Raw genomic sequence first — 19,456 nt, 5'->3', positions numbered from 1 at the left:
TATCATGTAACGTGCCACCCATTTAATTTCTTCCACAATCCATACCTATGCTAACACATCCATTTAATCTTCTGCTCTTGTCCATGTATACTCACCCATTTAGATTCCTCCCACAACGCAGATACTTTCTAACCCAATTCATTTAATCCTCTTATGTGACTCATGTGCACAGCACTCTGTCATAGAGTCCAGGCCACCATTCAATAAATAAAACGAAGTGTAAAAATATTAGGTCATTCAGCAGGAGAATCATTGTTCTAGCAGATGGTTTTGAGACTGTGAAATGTACAAATGAAGTTAGTGACTGACTGATGCAAAGGTTGTACCAAATTTTAAGAATGGCCGAGTGCTAAGGTAGAACTAGCGAAAGGAACATGTGAATAACGTGACCATATGAGATGAAGACCACGGTCCATGTGGAGGAAGACACAGACTGGGCTGAACAACTCCTGTAGTAACTTCTACACACTTCTGTGTAACTTCTTTTGAACAGCTCGAACACAGAACACACATTGTGGTCACCATTGAAATGCTCAACGATCTGAGGGAGCTTTATGAGTATACAGACCTGAAAGGAAATAAGTTAAACTTCAAAATATTAATTCATCCTTAGAACTCCAGAAAGAAAACTCCGCCTACTGGGCTGTGCAGACACTAATCTCCCACCTCCGTCACCGCAGCTTAACAAATATCATTCCATTGGAGTGCTTAATAGATAAAGTGGGAAATGTGAAGAACATTGCGTTTATGATTGGGCAGCAGCTTAATGTTATTGACTGATTTGGTTTTATTGTAAATTCACTCTTAAAATAATCATTTGCCTAATTTTTGCTGTTCCTTGCAGATGATCAGAGTCATAGAGATGTACAGCACAGAAACAGACTCTTCAGTCTAACTTATCCATGCTGACCAGATATTCTAAATTTAATCTATTACAACTTGCCAGTATTTGGCCCATATTCCTCTAAACCCTTACTGTTCATACACCCATCCATCTGCCTTTCAAATGTTGTGATTGTACCAGCCTCTACCACCTCCTCTGATAGGCAATTCCGTATACACGCACCACCCTCTGCATGAACAAGTTGCCCCTTTGGTCCCTTTTAAATCTTTCCCCTCTCACCTTAAACCTATGCCCTCTAGTTTTGGACTCCGCTACCCTGGGGGAAGGACCTTGGCTATTCACCCTATCCATGCCCCTCATGATTTAATAAACTTCTAAAGGGTCAGCCCTCAGCCTCCGACACCCTATACACCAGCCAATTCAGCCTCTCCCTATAACTCTATGGATGAATGGAACAACGACCTACAACCTGATCTCTGGGAGCCCGCAAGCGAGCACACCACTTGTTCTGCTTCCCATGTGGTGAGTTTCCCATTAATTGCCCACCTAAGGGCCTCAATAATTGGTGGGGTGACAAAATCCACCAATACAATAACTCAGATTCCTCCGTTCCTTCCACAGCTCAGGTACATTCTAACCCATTCATTTAATCCCCTCTGATGCTCATGTGTACGATATCCTGTCATAGAGTCTAGGCCATCATTTAATAGATATGGACATAATTCGGGTGGACGAACAGGGAAGGGCTCAGGATTCCACACAAAGTTTCTGCTTTGTGACTTGGGGAAGTAGAAATTTGATGGTTCTTGAGCCAGTAAAAGTCAGGGAGTCTGGAAATAATAAAGAACAAAAGGAAAGACGTATGACTGAGTGGGGGCGGGCAAGGTGAAATGATAGAGGGCTTGATGTTGTAACACCAAAGGAAGTGTAATTGGACAACTAAAGAGGTGTGAAATTTGCCTAGAAGAGGTGCATATGGTGGGATAGCTGACCCAAATATAAAGTGAAAGAAATAAGAGAGAAGTGAAAGAAAACCAAACGCGTGAAAAAACATCCCACAAAGTAAAATGGGCACGAAAATTATTCACGAAAATTGTTCTAATTGACATTAACCCTGACTCAGTGTTGAGTTCAATTCTGTATAGTTCTGTTTGACTTTGAAGTCTCAAGTTAGACTCTGGCCATTAACCTTGAAGCAGGGAGGCCCATGTTACAGTCATGAATGAGGACAGGAACTCCCATTTCTGAGCACTTATTACCCAGAGATAGACAACCTATAACAAGGAGCAACTTATCAGTCCAGAATGCACATCCTCTCCCAGCATTTATATACTGTTATACCATTCAAGCATTTGTACTCTTCAGGAATTAGACTGTACACAACTATTTTTCATTTGTTAATTCTATGAGGAGGAGGTGCATTCTGATTTATGGGTTTATAACACGTACTCCTTACTGAGGTTTGTCAGGATGGGCAGTTCTGTTTTTTTTGGAGGCACTCCCTTCTTTTGATTTCAACTAACCTGTCCTGACAGATCTCAAGAAGGAATGTGTGTTATAAACCCATAAATCAGAATGCTCCTTCCCCCTCCAGCCTCTATGGATCTGTATCTAATCCATTGATTACAACTTTTGAACAGTACAAATGTTTGAATGGTATAATTATGTGAAGAAAGGACATGGCACTGAGATTCAATGTCACGCTTATTACTTTGGTCTGTTGGGGGAAGAGAAGTGTGGCAGTGAATCTCAGTACCACTGGATTGAGGGGGAGTTTCAGCTCTGGATCTCCATAGTGTTCTCTGCTGATGTGTACACATGTGGATATTGGACTAAGATAGGATTGGGTTTCTTTATTATACCGAAGGTATAGCTTGCTTGGTCTAAATTCATTTCACAAAGAGTAGCTTAGTCTGTGGACTTGCATTGCAGCACAATACACCATCCTCTGGCCGGCAGTGAGAGAAGACTGAGGAACACTGAAATCTGACATGAAATTGAAAGTGAGCTGAAACAATCAGGATGACCATGTACAGCATATATTGGGTCAATTCTGTACAATCTCAACCCAAATTCTTGGGCTAGAAATGCAGCCTCATGCACATGGTCACTTATCCAGCTAACATGCTCCAATTTCTCGTGGAATATTCAGAATGACCTGTTTGGAGTTTTTACTTTAGGTTTTTTTGTTGTTGATTGTGAATGCTAATCTCAGAAATCAGGACTTTTAAGAAAAATAACACCTAGCTTCTTAAATTACAGAGGATGTGGTGTTTAAAAGATCTCCAAATTAGATAATTCTTCTTTTTCATTAATGAGAGAAAACGTCCAATTCTGAGGTAATCATATATCCAGACGACTTCACTGATTAGAGGTAATGGGAACTGCAGATGCTGGAGAATTCAAGATAACAAAGTGTGGAGCTGGATGAACACAGCAGGCCCAGCAGCATCTCAGGAGCACAAAAGCTGACGTTTTGGGCCTAGACCATTCATCAGAGAGGGGGATGAGGAGAGGGTTCTGGAATAAATGCAACCTACGAGTGGCATCATTGTGGCATTGCAGGTGGCCCAGATTGGACATGTTGTCTAAGGAATGGGAGGGGGAGTTAAAATGGTTCGCGACTGGGAGCTGCAGTTGTTCACAGTAAACAACTGCACCTCCCAGTCGTGAACCATTTCAACTCCCCCTCCCATTCCTTAGACGACATGTCTGTCCTGGGCCTCCTGCAGTGCCACAATGATGCCACCCGAAGGTTGCAGGAACAGCAACTCATATTCCACTTGGGAACTCTGCAGCCAAATGGTATCAATGTGGATTTCACCAGCTTCAAAATCTCCCCTCCCCCCACTGCATCCCAAAGCCACCCCAGCTTGTCCCTGCCTCTCTAACCTGTTCCTCCTCTCACCTATCCCCTCCTCCCACCCCAAGCCGCACCTCCATTTCCTACCTACTAACCTCATCCTGCCCCATTGACCTGTCCATCCTCCCCGGACTGACCTATCCCTTCCCTACCTCCCCAAACATACTCTCCTCTGCACCTATCTTCTCCTCTATCTTCACTCCGCCTCCCCCTCTCTCCCTATTTATTCCAGAATCCTTTCTCCATCCCCCTTTTCTGATGAAGGGTCTAGGCTCGAAACATCAGTTTTTGTGCTCCTAAAATTCACTGATTCATTGCCTTCACTGTATCCTGAGGACACTCCAAACGTGTGGAGCAATCCAATATGAATTTTTCAAGTTTCTCTTTGATGAAAGGCCTCCCTCGGGATCTGGCATGTCACAACATGAGTTGTGTCTCTTAAGTGCTGCCCTTCATGCCTTTCCCCTCCTGGTTGAGGGCTTTCCTGGTACACACTGCTGCAGCATCCATTCCAAGCCCTAACATTCAGCATCACCCAAACCCCTGACACTGGACATGCCTTGTTGGGGGTTGGTCCCAATCTGACAGCTTTAATCAGGGTGTCACATCAGGAACACGGTGTCGAGATTGTTGTGCCGAATACTGTAACAATGTTATTTAAGTGGATTCACAGACTCCAAGGTCTGCTTCAAACACGTCAATGAGATTTTTTTGCCTCATTCATTCATGGGATGAGGGTGTTGCTGGCATTTGTTACCCATCTCTAATTGCCTGGGGGCAGTTATGAGTCAACCACATTGCTGTGGGTCTGGAGTCGCATGTAAGCCAGAACACGGAAGGATGGCAGTTTCCTTCCCTGAGGATGTTAGCAAACCAGATGGGTTTTTCCCAACAATCGACAATGGATTCACAGTCATCATGAGTCTCTTAACTCCAGATATTTCTGAATTCAAATTTCACCAGCTGCCATTGCAGATTAGAACCCAGGTCTCCTGAACATTACCCAGGTCTTTGGATTAACAGTCCAGCGATAATACCACTAACCATTGCCTCCCCTGATGTTTCATACAAACGTGAGGTGCGAAAGGATCCTCTTCTACTCCTGGAAAGATTGTTAAAAATTTGGTCATGGATGTGGGCATGCTGACTATTTATTACCCATCCCTCATTGTTCTTGAAAAGATTGTGGAGAAGTACCTTCTTGAACTGTTGCAGTTCACATTCTGTAGGTCTACCCACAGTGCCGCAAGAAATGAAGCTAACTTTTATTAATCACAAGTTCTCCTCAATTACTGGTTGTGCTTCAGGCCCTTGCTGCTGATCTTTGGCCACTCATCTTGGAGGGAACCGGGTAAATCAGAGGACCTTGGGTCAATCTGGGCCTAGACATGATGGCCGTCGAAAGGCCAGGGACAGTATGATTGATATGGCTAAATGCTCCTGTCTACAGTTATATTGATGACAGTATAAGTTAGGAGTGGATGTTAGATAGACCTTAGGTTTAGGGTAAAAGTTCGGCACAACATGGTGGGCTGAAGGGCCTGTGCTGTTCTATGTCCATGTGCCTCTTGAAAGGGAACTCCTGTATCTGGCCAAGGTCCTCTGTAAACATAGGCACGGGGCTGGAAGGCATTGGGCACATTTTAATCTGGAACTCCTATTTGTGTATCCTCAATTTATATGAAGAAAAAGAATGAAATCATTCCACAAAATTCCTGTCCAACCTTCAACTAGAAGTGAAACGAGTCAAGTGGAACCTTGTCACTCCTCCCCAATGTATCAATGTGCTTTTATTTTAATTGGATAAATATTTTTGGATGTTCTGATCCTGAGAGAATATATTTGCACTGTAAGAAGTGTTAAGGTGAATCTAACTTGTGAAGGTTCCCATAACCCGTGAAACATGAGCAATTAAATAAATGTGCTTGCGTAGAAATTGCGTCGGAAGTGTTCTTTTCTAGTCTCGGGTTCTGTTCACTATTCACACTTACAGATTGTTCAGGTTTAAATAATGATCTTTGCAGCTAATTGCTGAGATTTACTTTCCTGTAAGCAGTACATGGAATTAGTTAACAAATGACTCTTTATTCACTTAGACAGACTTTTCTCTTTGGATATCAAAAATTGCAATAAATCTTTTGATATATTTAATGCTGAGTTTGGAATCTTTTTAGATGATTTTCTACACACATTATAGTTTCCACCCTAGTGCAGGTTTAAAAATGTTATTGCTTTCATAGTTTGCATGTTAGCTTCAGAAAGTCACAGATATTGCAATGTGCTTTTAAACCATTGTTTGACAGTAAATGGGCTGATTTTTCACACTTGGCTCCCTAGATCACAAACCAAAAGGCAGAGCTCTGCTGTGCCAGCAATGAAGAGAGAATGAGAAAGGGGCATAGATCTAGCATGCCACCTTGTTTACAGCTCCTTTGGGCCCATTTTTGCATGAGCATAACCATGAAGGAGTTGGGCATATCATGTTCGTGAAATTTTCTTGGAGTTGCAGTCATATCCTCCCCCTCATAATGCTGTTTCCCAGTGTCTCTTGTACAGTACTGGGAACTCAGGAGCAATGGAATCGATCTGTGTCCCAATGCATTTGAGGTGCTGCCTATCTGTGAACCACCTTGTCTGCTAAAACAGAATACAGGCCCAGGTACACATGTAATAGTCATAAACAATCACCACTTGGTAACACCATTTTATAAAGTCTTGTAGGTACAAAGGAAAGGAAAGGACAATCTAACTATCTCCCCTTGACATTCAAAGGGCTTACCGTGCCCACTATCAGTAGCGTGGCAGTCACCAATGACTGAAAATTAAAATAGACCAGCCATATAAATATTGTGGTGTGAAGAATATCAATGAAGCTGGTGCACAGCATCATTAGAGCTATAAGTGCCCCAGGTCAACTGTAGGACAATTAACTGTTAACTTTCATATTTACTGTGTTGACTAGCACCCAATGACTTATTCACTAGGTGAGGCCCATAAGCAGGCTGGCCAGGACTTCTTTTTCAACTAAATGTACTGCTCTGATCACTGTTAAAGTTCAGATGCAAATAACGGCCATTTAGGTGAACCACTAGAGGATACCTGATGCTTGTGGGTTAAAAGTCAACAACTCCGAGGAAAGAGCGAAGAAAATTGACAGAAAGAAAAGCAAGTATTTCCTTGTTAATATTGAATAAAATTTATATCCTTTTCCCAAAAGCCCTCATTAAAAGTTACTAAAGCTTCACTAGGGAGCTTTGTTGCAGCAGTTGGAACCTGTGTAAAGGACTGCTGATGTGTAACTCAGATAAAATTGATTAGGATAGCAAAATGAAGAAAAACCTAGCCCACACAGGAGCCTGTTACTGTAAATCAGCCCCGGGCCCTTTTGGTGACATTAGCATCTTATTCTTTTGTGTAAAAAAAAAATCACCTGAGTCAGCTCCAGGCGAAATCACAGTGGAGGCTTAGAATGTAACCCAAAATAATCCATTTTATTGCCGAGAATGTTTCTCGGTACAAATCCAATTCCCCAGGTATATATTATGTGCTGAATTCCACCCTCCCAATCCCATGCATCAATAACAACACCAGAACACAGAGGAAAGGTTGACTTGGGCTTGTAGTATAACAGTACTTCATTGTTTAGCAGTCCAGGCTTCACATCGTTAGTACAAAGTCCATCTCAAAAAGTCAGGATGGTCAATTCAACAGATGTCGAGGGTCCAGTGTTCAGGCAGAATTATTATATTCATAACCCTCTTTTCTTTGCAGTAGAAAAATCTGTATACAGTATTACAAGTTTACAATAAAAAAATTGTTTTTCAAGTTTGTCACTAAATGATTACAGTATAAACACGTCCTCTATTTTACATGAAGTGGCAGTTTACAAAAAAAAAGCTACAAGATATGAGCTCACAAAAAAAATGAACAGTACAAATTGTCGGTTATACATAAATATAAAATGGGATGGACAGTGCAGGAACCCTGAATTTTGATACTTAGCACCATTGTATTGATCAATTGCACTACTGAACAAAAGCTTTTCAGGTAGTCTGAGGTTGAACAGGAAAATCCTTTAACATTAGCACCTTTATGAAACAGTAACTTGCCTGCACTATGCAATGTCCATGTGGAATTGTTTAAAGAAGATAAGACAAATTTATTGTTAATTGAATAATCAAAGAAAGCATAATGAGTGACAATAGCTTGAAGGATGACCAGATGTTCTGGTTGCAGTATGTCATGACACAGTCATTGTAATATTAAACTCCATTACATTTAAACATTTTGTTCCAATTCTGTCACACACAGCAACCAGTGGAATCCCCCATATTTTTGAATGCGAACTGAAAAAAAACTAATTAGCGTCGTACGTCTTGTTATAACCACTAAAGAAAAGTCAACACTTGCGGGATGGGTCAAATGGTTGTCTTCTGTGAAATTCTGTGAAAGCACACACAGAGTTTAATGTGGAACAGCTGCATTTGTTAACTATCTGAATGATATGCCATTTTTACTCCCTGACAGGACAATGCATTGATTCAGGTCATCAAAAATAATGTCAACTAGGAGATGTATTTATTAAACATACCTCAGAAACAGTAAAATATAAACAAACTGCATGAGTACAATCAACTGGCACTTGCACTGGATCTTTCAAATAAACATTAGCCATCTGGTACTGATATTTTTGGTTCACGTGCTCTTATTTGGGGCAAAGACAGGAAAAGGTAATTGAGGCAAATTACTTTCTAACCCTGAATCTGTGTTGTGAAGTGATTAGATGCTGGGAAGTTGACACCCATAGAATCTCACCCAGTAAGATCTGGCTCCAGATTCCTACTTTGTCTCATTCTGTCATAGTTAGAGATATTATCAAATATGGAGAGAAAGATAAAGAAAGGATCATCCTGTGGTTTTCCCTTCAGAAGAACCTGAATGTTTAGTGCAGTGTCAACACTGAGGATGTAGGGTTGATGAAGAGCTTTGTTTTTTCTTCATGAACTACTTTGCAGCTTAGTGGCATATAGCTGTCATAACCATCTGGGTGATTCTATCATCTACAGTACATAATCTAGTGTTCATATCTCACGCAGTGCTTTCTGAGAATTGAAGCTTTGAGAACCAAATTTATCTTCCACCCGTTGTGTGGAGGAGTGTCAGGATACATCAAATTTCAAAGATAATATTCCATGTGCTTCTCACTGTCAGTTAGGGAAGGGACAATCCTTTTGGGGATCAGTGCTGTCAACTGTTGGGAACTACCATAAGGAGCCAATCCTGTCACTGTTGATGGGGAGCAATGCATACTTGTATAACTAAAGTTAAAAAGAGATCTTCCACCATTTGTTTGCACTCACACCTTCCACAGAGTTGGTGGGCTTTCTTAGCGAGGTCCGAAGTGAGATGGCTGCACCTTAAGACTGGTATGTAAAGCCTAAAATTTAGGATTATGTTCTCATTTTAGGGTTCATGGAAAACAGCAAATTTTGACTGGAATAGCAAATAAACCCAAGCCAAACTTGCACAATGTGTGTGCATACTTATTAATTCCAATGGGGAATATAGAGGGAGCCCCAACTGTCCAAGATCCACATGGAAAATGCATTTGGGGTAGCAAACCAGCACATGGATAAGATTCTTTAAATCAGGTTAGTGCAGCAATTTTTGAAGACGGCTTTTATTGCTGATGGTGTTAGGAAGAGAGTTTCTCCTAAAATGGGGATAGAGTTAACAGAGAAGAGGATGTTGGGATATATCGCTGTGACTGCTCAACAAGCATTTCCATGGATACTTGGAAAGGTTCCTGTGGTAACACACACACAAAGCTGCCTTTAACCCCTGACAATGATCTTTAATTATTGATCCTATCTCACTGAAACTTAATAAGTACCACCGACTACCTGCACAATGGGTTGGCTATTGCTACTTGCCTTATTAGAAGGGGAAGAGCATGCTTTAAAGAAAATATTTTCTTTCATTGCCTTGTGACATCAACCTGCTGTTCTAATCAGAACTGTAGGGAATGAGTTGAAAATATCTCCCTACCTTTGCTCTCATCCTGACTTGACAGGCCGGGTTATACACTAAATAATTGGTTGGTTTAATCAAAACATTTTCATTACAAAATGGCAGTTCCATGCTCTCCCTCCCTAGATCAACATTTTTTCAACTTATTCACTTTCGACAGATATTCCTGGTTAAACAAATTATTCCAAAGCCAGAGGTGAATGACTCAGGACAATGCAAATTGTACAAAATAAATTTTCCTGCAATTCAACAGCACTCAGATCAGAACAATAAGCAAAGTGTATTCCTCAGGCTGGAACAAGTCAGTCCCTGAAAAAGAGCTAGTTAACTGGTCAAAAAATACATCAAGATTCCTTCAGTTCCGTAATTCGGTTTTTCAATTCAATCTCTAATGGCCTTATTTATTAATACAGTCCCAAATTTATCCCCTAAATGCAAAGCAAATTTCCCTTCATCACTGATTCAGTGGCATTAATTCCTTCAAATCTTCTAATGCCCTTGCCCTCGCTGATTCTTTCCCTCCCAATTTATTTTGCTCTAATTTGGTGGACTCCTTCCTGATATACATTTCAATTTGACTCACTGTGCTATAAAATAAATCTGGTGGAGCACATGGAATTTTCAACCTTTAAATATTAATTAGTCCTTCAGAATTGGTATCCAATCATCTGCTGTAAGTGTGATGTCAGTGACACACTCCGGAAGATCCGTTCAATCCCCAATACATAGCCTGAATGAAAAGGACTATCATGCAAAGATTTTGTTGAGCTGACACAGCCCATTATCCCATCATCAAGTTTAGTGTTGAGAGGTTGGTGCTGAGGTGCTATTTAAAATGGCAGAGGCCTTTTCCCCACCAAGGGTGACAGGACAAGAACATTAAAGAAGGTGAATTTGAAGTTTCATGTGGAGGGCCTCGCCGAGATCACCCACGAGGTAGTCAATGTCATTCTCATCTTCCAGCTTCAGAAGATCCTTCTTCCCATACAGAGGCATACCGGAAATCTCTAGCATGTACTTCCCTCGCATGGCCTTTTTGCGGCTTAGATGGAGGTAACTGAGTCCGTTTTTCTGGTGAATTCGGAAGAAGTTGGCTTCGTTCCCACTGGAGATGATGTAACGTACATGGTTTTCCAGAGGCTCAATGGCTGGCAGGAATTCCATGATATGATCATGGATTCCCATGTCTGAGATATTCACATTCAATGGGATTGGTGCATCTATGTCCAAACTAGCCAAACTAATCTTGAGATCCTGTCGTGAGAATAAAATTAGCTTAGTAAAGCTTATTTTCAGGACTTGCTTTTGACACTTTCAATAAATTATTAATTAATGAAAACCTGTCAAGTTCAAAACCTGTTGTATTTTGTGGATTAAACTCACCTCCTTGCCATAGTCCTCACTATCAGACATCTACCTCCCAACCATATTGCCCAACCTTATCTACCAATTCCCTGTTATATCTATCGTTATTTTTTTCTTCAAAAAGGCATCTGGTTGTTAATTCTTCCAACTGATTGCTTAATTCAATATCTTTATCTAGCTTTATATTCCAGGAAACAATTACCCTTTGAGTAAGGACATAAAAAATAGGTGCAGGAGTAGACCATCTGGCCCACTGAGCCTGCTCTGCCTTTCAATAAGATCATGGCTGATCTTGTCGTGGACTCAGCTCCAGTTACCCACCTGCTTACCAGAACCTTTAATTCCTTTCCTGTTCAAAAATCTATCTTTGCCTTAAAAGCACTCGACGAGGTAGCCCCAACTGCTTCACTGATTTACAACCTGTTGGATGAAGAAGTTCTTCCTCAACTCAGTCCCAAATCTGCTCCCCCTTATCTTGGGGCTACACCCACTTGTTCTAGTTTCATCTATCAGTGGAAACAACCTCCTTGCTTCTAACTTATCTCTTCCCTTCATAATTTTATATGTTTCTGTAAGATCCCCAATTTCCCTAATTTCCCTTCATTTTTAGGTTGTATTTCCTGATATTTCAGTGCTTCAAAGTGATCAGTTTCCTTTGAAATCTGGAAAATTTTAATTTAAACCTTGAGATTTCCTTTCCAAAGAAAGTAAAACCTCCTTAATCTTAATTGCTACTTTTCATTGCTGATTTCCTGATTGATTTGGGAATCAAACAGTTAGAAGTCATTTCCACATCAGAGTCACCTGAGATGAGACAGTAGGGGGCAGACATAAAAGATTACATAGTATTATCTGAAGAACAGCAAGGAAATCTCAATTTCTAGGGCAATATGCTTCTTTAAGCATTGCTCTCAAAAAGATGATTAATAATCCATTCATCCCATTCAGTATTTTGGGGATCTTGCCAGAGACAAAAATTACTGCTGCATTTACCCACAAGACAAATAACTACAATTCACAGATATTGGGAACTGCAGATGCTGGAGAATCCGAGATAACAAAGTGTGGAGCTGGATGAACACAGCAGGCCAAGCAGCATCTTAGGAGCACAAAAGGTGACTTTTCGGGCCTAGACCCTTCATCAGAAACCTTTTCTGATGAAGGGTCTAGGCCTGAAACGTCAGCTTTTGTGCTCTTGAGATGTTGCTTCGCCCGGTGTGTTCATTCAGCTCCACACTTTGTTAACTACAATTCACAATTAGTCATTATATGTGAAGTACAGTGAGATGTTACTGAGACACACTGTGTATAAACACATGCTTTTTTTATGGTTTTAAGCAATTCCTGAAATTACCTCATATGACACAGTTCCATTTGTGCTTCTCCGATGCCTGCCTCTCTTGGGGTAGCCATTAATCTTGCATTCATAGCATGTCTCAGGGGACAGCACATTCTCTGCGTCACCCTCTTCCTCCTCCAAAGGTAGATATTGACCATTTCCAAACCCCATTCCTGATATACAGTGTCTGAACAGGGAATCAACAGCAATACAGACACAAGAAAACACTTAGCATAAATTCTAATCATACCAATTGCAATAAATATATTTTGAAGTATTTTGGATATATCATTCTGTACTTGACATGTAAACCTCTCCTTATTCAGTTGTACTCTCGGATATAGATTAGTGGGACACAATCACCTTTGCATCACTTTGGAGCCCTTAAACTCCCATTGAAGCCCATCTCTCCCATGTACTCATTTTTCTTTATAACATCCATAAAGTAAAAGCATACCATTTGCTTCTGTCTTAATATTCTGTTTTCTTCTTCTCTCCGATCATACTTGGAGAGGATACCATTTGAGATTTTGAATAAGGAGTTTCAGGACAGAAAGACATGGGGAAGGAGGCAATTACAGATTGGAGGATCTCTGAGGGGAAAATGGTTTTGGAGATCACACATGAGAATTTGAGGGAGGGATGAAAGGAGATGGTTTTGAAAGGATGAGAAACAGGACTTACTGAGAATGTCACATTGTATGAGGGCTGAACAAGGAGTAGATTGAGGGGACTGGATAAAATTAACTTTGAGTAGGAAGAGGGAGGGCTAGGTCAGAAACTGCAAACAGTGAGAGATCTGATGCTTTACATTAAAGGCAATTTATGTAATAAGTTGTTCCTCTTACTGATGGTGAAAATAAACGACATTATAGGTAATTTCACTCTGCATTCAAAGAAACCAGAGGCTTTTCAAACAGCATCCTCTTATTCCTAGCTAAAGTTCCTCCAACCAACTCTGCAGTGTTTTCCATTATATTCCCATTACTGATCTCAGATCATCAATAAACCTTGCATTTGTATAGCATCTTTAACTTTGTAAACCATCCAATAATGCTTCACAAGAATGCAATTAGTCAAAAAGTTATTGACGATAATTCAAAGGAGACATTAGCATAGATTTCATGTGCTTGGTTTTAGGGAGTTGAGAGAAATGTGAAAAGGTTTAGAGAAGAAATTATCAATGTCATGGTCTAGATGGCTAATATGTAATTGCTTAGTGCAGGTTTTCTAAACTTTTTAAACTATGTTTGCTGGTTCGCCTCACTTGTGCCTAATAATTTCTTCTTAATGTTATCCAACGGTTTAAGGAACAGTTGTTGGGAGTGATGAGTAAATATGTCCCTCTGAGACAGGCAAGAAGGGGTAAGATTAAGGAACCTTGGATGACGAGAGCGGTGGAGCTTCTAGTGAAAAGGAAGAAGGTAGCTTACATAAGGTGGAGGAAGCTAGGGTCAAGTTCAGCTAGAGAGGATTACATGCAGGCAAGGGAGGAGCTCAAAAATGGTCTGAGGAGAGCCAGGAGGGGGCACGAGAAAGGCTTGGCAGAAGGAATCCGGGAAAACACAAAGGCATTTTACACTTACGTGAGGAATAAGAGAATGATCAAAGAAAGAGTAGGGCCGATCAGGGATGGCATAGGGAACTTGTGTGTGGAGCCTGAGGAGGTAGGGGAAGCCCTAAATGAGTTTTTTGCTTCTGTCTTTAAGAAAGAAACGAACTTTGTAGTGAATGAAACCTTTGAAGAGCAGGTGTGCATGCTGGAATGGATAGAGATAGACGAAGCTGATGTGCTGAAAATTTTGTCAAACATTAAGATTGACAAGTCGCCAGGCCCGGATCAGATTTGTCCTCGGCTGCTTTGGGAAGCGAGAAATGCAATTGCTTCGCCACTTGCGAAGATCTTTGCATCCTCGCTCTCCACTGGAGTCGTACCTGAGGACTGGAGAGAGGCAAATGTAATTCCTCTCTTCAAGAAAGGAAATAGGGAAATCCCCGGCAATTATAGACCGGTAAGTCTCACGTCTGTCGTCTGCAAGGTGTTAGAAAGGATTCTGAGGGATAAGATTTATGACCATCTGGAAGAGCATGGCTTGATCAAATACAGTTAACACGGCTTTGTGAGGGGTAGGTCATGCCTTACAAACCTTATCGAGTTTTTTGAGGATGTGACTAGAAAGGTTGATGAGGGTCGAGCTGTGGATGTGGTGTATATGGACTTCAGTAAGGCATTTGATAAGGTTCCCCATGGTAGGCTCATTCAGAAGGTCAGGAGGAATGGGATACAGGGGAACTTAGCTGCTTGGATACAGAATTGGCTGGCCAACAGAAGACAGCGAGTGGTAGTAGAAGGAAAATATTCTGCCTGGAAGTCAATGGTGAGTGGAGTTCCACAGGGCTCTGTCCTTGGGCCTCTACTGTTTGTAATTTTTATTAATGACTTGGACGAGGGAATTGAAGGATGGGTCAGCAAGTTTGCAGACGACACAAAGGTCGGAGGTGTCGTTGACAGTGTAGAGGGCTGTTGTAGGCTGCAGCGGGACATTGACAGGATGCAGAGATGGGCTGAGAGGTGGCAGATGGAGTTCAACCTGGATAAATGCGAGGTGATGCATTTTGGAAGGTCGAATTTGAAAGCTGAGTACAGGATTAAGGATAGGATTCTTGGCAGCGTGGAGGAACAGAGGGATCTTGGTGTGCAGATACATAGATCCCTTAAAATGGCCACCCAAGTGGACAGGGTTGTTAAGAAAGCATATGGTGTTTTGGCTTTCATTAACAGGGGGATTGAGTTTAAGAGTCGTGAGTTCTTGTTGCAGCTCTATAAAACTTTGGTTAGACCGCACTTGGAATACTGCGTCCAGTTCTGGGCGCCCTATTATAGGAAAGATGTGGATGCTTTGGAGAGGGTTCAGAGGAGGTTTACCAGGATGCTGCCTGGACTGGAGGGCTTATCTTATGAAGAGAGGTTGACTGAGCTCGGTCTCTTTTCATTGGAGAAAAGGAGGAGGAGAGGGGACCTAATTGAGGTATACAAGATAATGAGAGGCATAGATAGAGTTGATAGCCAGAGACTATTTCCCAGGGCAGAAATGGCTAGCACGAGGGATCATAGCTTTAAGCTGGTTGGTGGAAAGTATCGAGGGGATGTCAGAGGCAGGTTCTTTACGCAGAGAGTTGTGAGAGCATGGAATGCGTTGCCAGCAGTAGTTGTGGAAGCAAGGTCATTGGGGTCATTTAAGAGACTGCTGGACATGTATATGATCACAGAAATTTGAGGGTGCATACATGAGGATCAATGGTCGGCACAACATTGTGGGCTGAAGGGCCTGTTCTGTGCTGTACTGTTCCATGTTCTAACATGTGTCCTGTGTATATACTGGCACCCTCAATGAGGATAAGGCCAGAACTTATACGACTTCCTCTTCCATTTATGATCTTATATTCCAACAAGGACTATCTGAATTTTGTGAGGGCAAGGCAGAGAGGAAGATTATGTTCCTGCACAAAGACATGGAGGTAGAGTTATTTGCAAATAATGAGATTCATGGGACATGTTTAAATTTGCTCTACTCATAAGACATGTCCCAAAAGGAATTTACTTGTTGTCAAGGGTGAAGTATTATTTATATATAGCCATGGATAGGACAGTGATAGCAGCATTAAAGGAAAATGGTCCAATAAATTTGATTAAAGCTGAATTTATTTCCTGTTTTGGGAATCCTCGTTGACTGCCCTAATCTTTTATCCTTTTGCATTTAACTTGAGACTAGAAATTTCTTCAACTATTCAAATTTTGGACCTTATTATTCAACAGTACCACAGCACATCAGTTCTCCATCCCTTCGAGTCCATCATTGACCTGTCACTTACCCTTGGCCCACCCTGAAGTAGCCCCCAGGGCAGCCGCAGAGGTAACCACCATCTGTATTGGAGCAGCCATATGTGCAGGGGTTTCCAGAGACTGAGCATTCATTCACATCCTGACATCCCCCAGAGTACTGGTCAAAATCAAACCCAGATGGACAGAGGCATTTATAGCTACCGAGAGTGTTATAACAGGAGGCAGCTCCACAGGCTGTGGGATTGCTGCATTCATTCTCATCTGCAAAACAGTCAAAGGGAGATTAGCAAAGCAACATCTTCAATAATATTCTCACTTGCTGCCCTGAAAGTACTGACACTCCCTGGGATACAGTCCCATGGTCACATCTGTAACCCTTTATTCTTAGTGCATTGGCTTAGACACCTAGCCATCCTGTACTAGGGACATGGGGAAGGGCATATGATGACCCCTGCTCGCATTCACAAAATCTCATCTATTTTGATTGTCAAGCAGGCATTTTCACATCATTTTTATTTGATTTATTATTGTCATGTGTGCTGAGATACAGTGGAAAGTGGAGTTGGAATTTTAACTCACTCCTCCCTAGCCCAGGAACACTGAGGCCAATTGCCACGGTCCTATTGCTGCCTTGACCGAAGCCAGCTGTCTCAGCACAAACCTAACATTGACCAAGGGAACTTCCTAACCAACCCACTACCTGACTGGGTGCAGCATTTTCCACTTGACTCTAGTTACAGTTGAGACAGTTTCCTTCTGTGTAATTGTTTACACAGTTCAATCCTGAACTTCACCTTGACAATGACGATTTGTGAATCGAAGTTGTCCTGAATAGAGATCATTCTAACTTTTTTTTTTGAAAATGCAACTCTGGTGATTTAATTTTCAAACCTTATTTCAAGTTTTATCTTTTGTTTTTGTTTTGCCCCCTTTCCCCTCTGTACTATCCCACTGCACACGATTCCTGCGACTGAAGGGGCTGTAACCTGCTCATGTTCAGGCATTACCTCATTCTATTTCACCAAGATTAGAGAGTTACTCCTTAGGCATCAATCTAAAGTTTAGCAATGTGTTCCAGCTGACACTCATATGCTGCTAACTACTGTTGTGGTGCCAATCTGTACCACTGACAAGTTAAATGGGAGTTGCATTGACTCCCTCATTTTCAATTACACTGAAGTTTCCCAGATCTCCTGAGTCCCAAGAGCTCTAATACTCACCCACGCACTGGTTCCACTGATAGTGTTGCATGTACCCTTGAGGGCAGCTGCATCTGTATCCACCCAGCATATTCTGGCAGCCATGCTGACACCTATGGTTCCCATCACACTCATCAATATCTGCGGGTTAGAGAGTAAGGAAAGCAACCTGAGGTAGTCAGATATTAGGTGAGATGTGGCATTGAGAGAAGTGAAACAGAGCTGCTTCTGGACGTACAGTTACTTACAGGGACCAAACATGCAGTCTCAAGATCACTAGAAACTTAAAGACTTGAGCCTGAATCAGAAATCCATTCAATATAAAAAGGGTCAGGAATGGTCTTTAATCCAAATTACATTCCACAGTAGGAGCAATTGGCTGCTATACATCCCTACTCTATAGTTATTTGCACATCAGTACATCAGAAGAATTACATAAATAATTCACTAAAGTATGTCTGATTTTCTGTTGAATCTGGTTCAAAATGAATGAATTGTGAACAACTTTCCCTGTAATCTTGGCATGAATGAATGATTGTGAAGAATTTGAGTTGGAACCCATTGTCACTAGGTCTCCATTGTCCTGACCTGTGATAAAGTCTGGCAGACCTCGGGAGAGAGCTGAAATCTGTCACAGAGTCAGGATGAGGATTGATGGGTAGAAGCGCAACCCACCACCCTTTCAGTGGCAAAATGGGGATTCCAAAGCTTCTCAGCCTGAAAATACATCAAGGTACAGGAACAAATGGCAAAAAGACAAATTGTGGGACAACTAAAACAGCAAACACTGTTGATATGTTTGAGTAAAAAAAAAGTAAGACAAATTTTGCATTGAATATTTTAACATCTTAACGGCATCTCTGGGTGGACTTAAAGCTGACTCCAGTTTGGGTTGGACCAATAATGGTGATTTGATCCTATCAGCAGTAGATACAATTTTCAGTTCTTGAGCTAAAGTCTTCATGTTTTCTTTCCAAAAGGACTATGGGAGAAAGACTACAAACTGGATAGCCTTTTGAAAGATTTGGAATAGGTATATAGGGCTGAATGGCTTCCTTCTTGCTTTGTAATTCAATGGCTCAATTCATGCTGTTGCTTTATGTGATTTTACCCTTGGCCAGCTATAAAAGGACAAGTCTGTTGTTGTCAGGGTCACAGGAGCGTTGGATGATTCTCCTAGTCTCTCAAAAGGATAAGACTCTGAACGGAAGCTGGTAGAGACTGAAACACAGTTATCTCATTCTGCAAGGCAGCTACCCCAGGAACTATTTTTTCATGCTCCTCTCTCCACTTTCTCTCTGCCATTTACAGCAATTCAGGAATGTAACCAATAAACATGCACACAAATATGCACATTAGGAACAGGTGTATGCTATTCGGCTCTGCCATTTAATTAGATTATAGCTTACGTTCTTGCTTGCCCTGATAACCATCCACCTCCTTGCTTACCAACAACCAGTCTACCTGCCTTACCAGTTTTCAAAAACTCTGCTGCCTTCATCTTTTGAGAAAGAGATCCAAAATCTCACAATGCTCTGAGAAAAAATAAACTTGTCTCATCTGTTTTAAATGAGTGATCCCTTATTTTTTTGACTGCTAGTTAAAGGATAGATCTTGTTCACTTCCACAGGTCAAGACCCCTCAGGGATCTTAGAATGTTTTGACGAAGTGGCCTCTTAGTCCTCTAAACTCCAGCAGAAAACAAATCTAACTTGTCCAACCCACACATTCGGATATTACCACCGTAAACCTTCTCTGAACTGGTTTAACACATCTACATCCTTCCTAAAATAGAGAGAATAATATTATACACTGACTCAGATGTGGTCTCACATTTGTATTCAATACCCCTCATAACAATGATAATGTTCTATTAGTTTTTCTAATTACTTGCTGCACCTGCACACTAACCTTTTGCTTTTTTTGTATTCTTCCTACCAAAATGGATAATTTCATGTTTTTGCTATTATAC

At 41.3% G+C, this 19,456-nt stretch overlaps 1 protein-coding gene across 1 annotated transcript in view; it reads right to left on the bottom strand.

Moving 5' to 3' along the window:
• Window positions 1–7,308: 7,308 nt before the first annotated feature.
• The window catches only part of fbn2b (fibrillin 2b), a 205,583-nt gene continuing 193,435 nt past the window's right edge, over window positions 7,309–19,456 (bottom strand). The window contains exons 62-65 of the mRNA XM_048560154.2: window positions 17,506–17,625; window positions 16,315–16,546; window positions 12,457–12,628; window positions 7,309–10,991 (exon numbers count right to left, since the gene is read on the bottom strand). Of these exons, the coding sequence (XP_048416111.1) occupies window positions 10,617–10,991; window positions 12,457–12,628; window positions 16,315–16,546; window positions 17,506–17,625 (899 nt within the window). The 3' untranslated portion in view covers window positions 7,309–10,616. The remainder of the gene's footprint in view (window positions 10,992–12,456; window positions 12,629–16,314; window positions 16,547–17,505; window positions 17,626–19,456) is intronic.

The sequence above is a fragment of the Stegostoma tigrinum genome, chromosome 30 (genome assembly GCF_030684315.1).
Source record: "Stegostoma tigrinum isolate sSteTig4 chromosome 30, sSteTig4.hap1, whole genome shotgun sequence".
NCBI classification, from domain to species: domain Eukaryota; kingdom Metazoa; phylum Chordata; class Chondrichthyes; order Orectolobiformes; family Stegostomatidae; genus Stegostoma; species Stegostoma tigrinum.
This window is presented reverse-complemented; position numbering and strand designations above follow the sequence as displayed.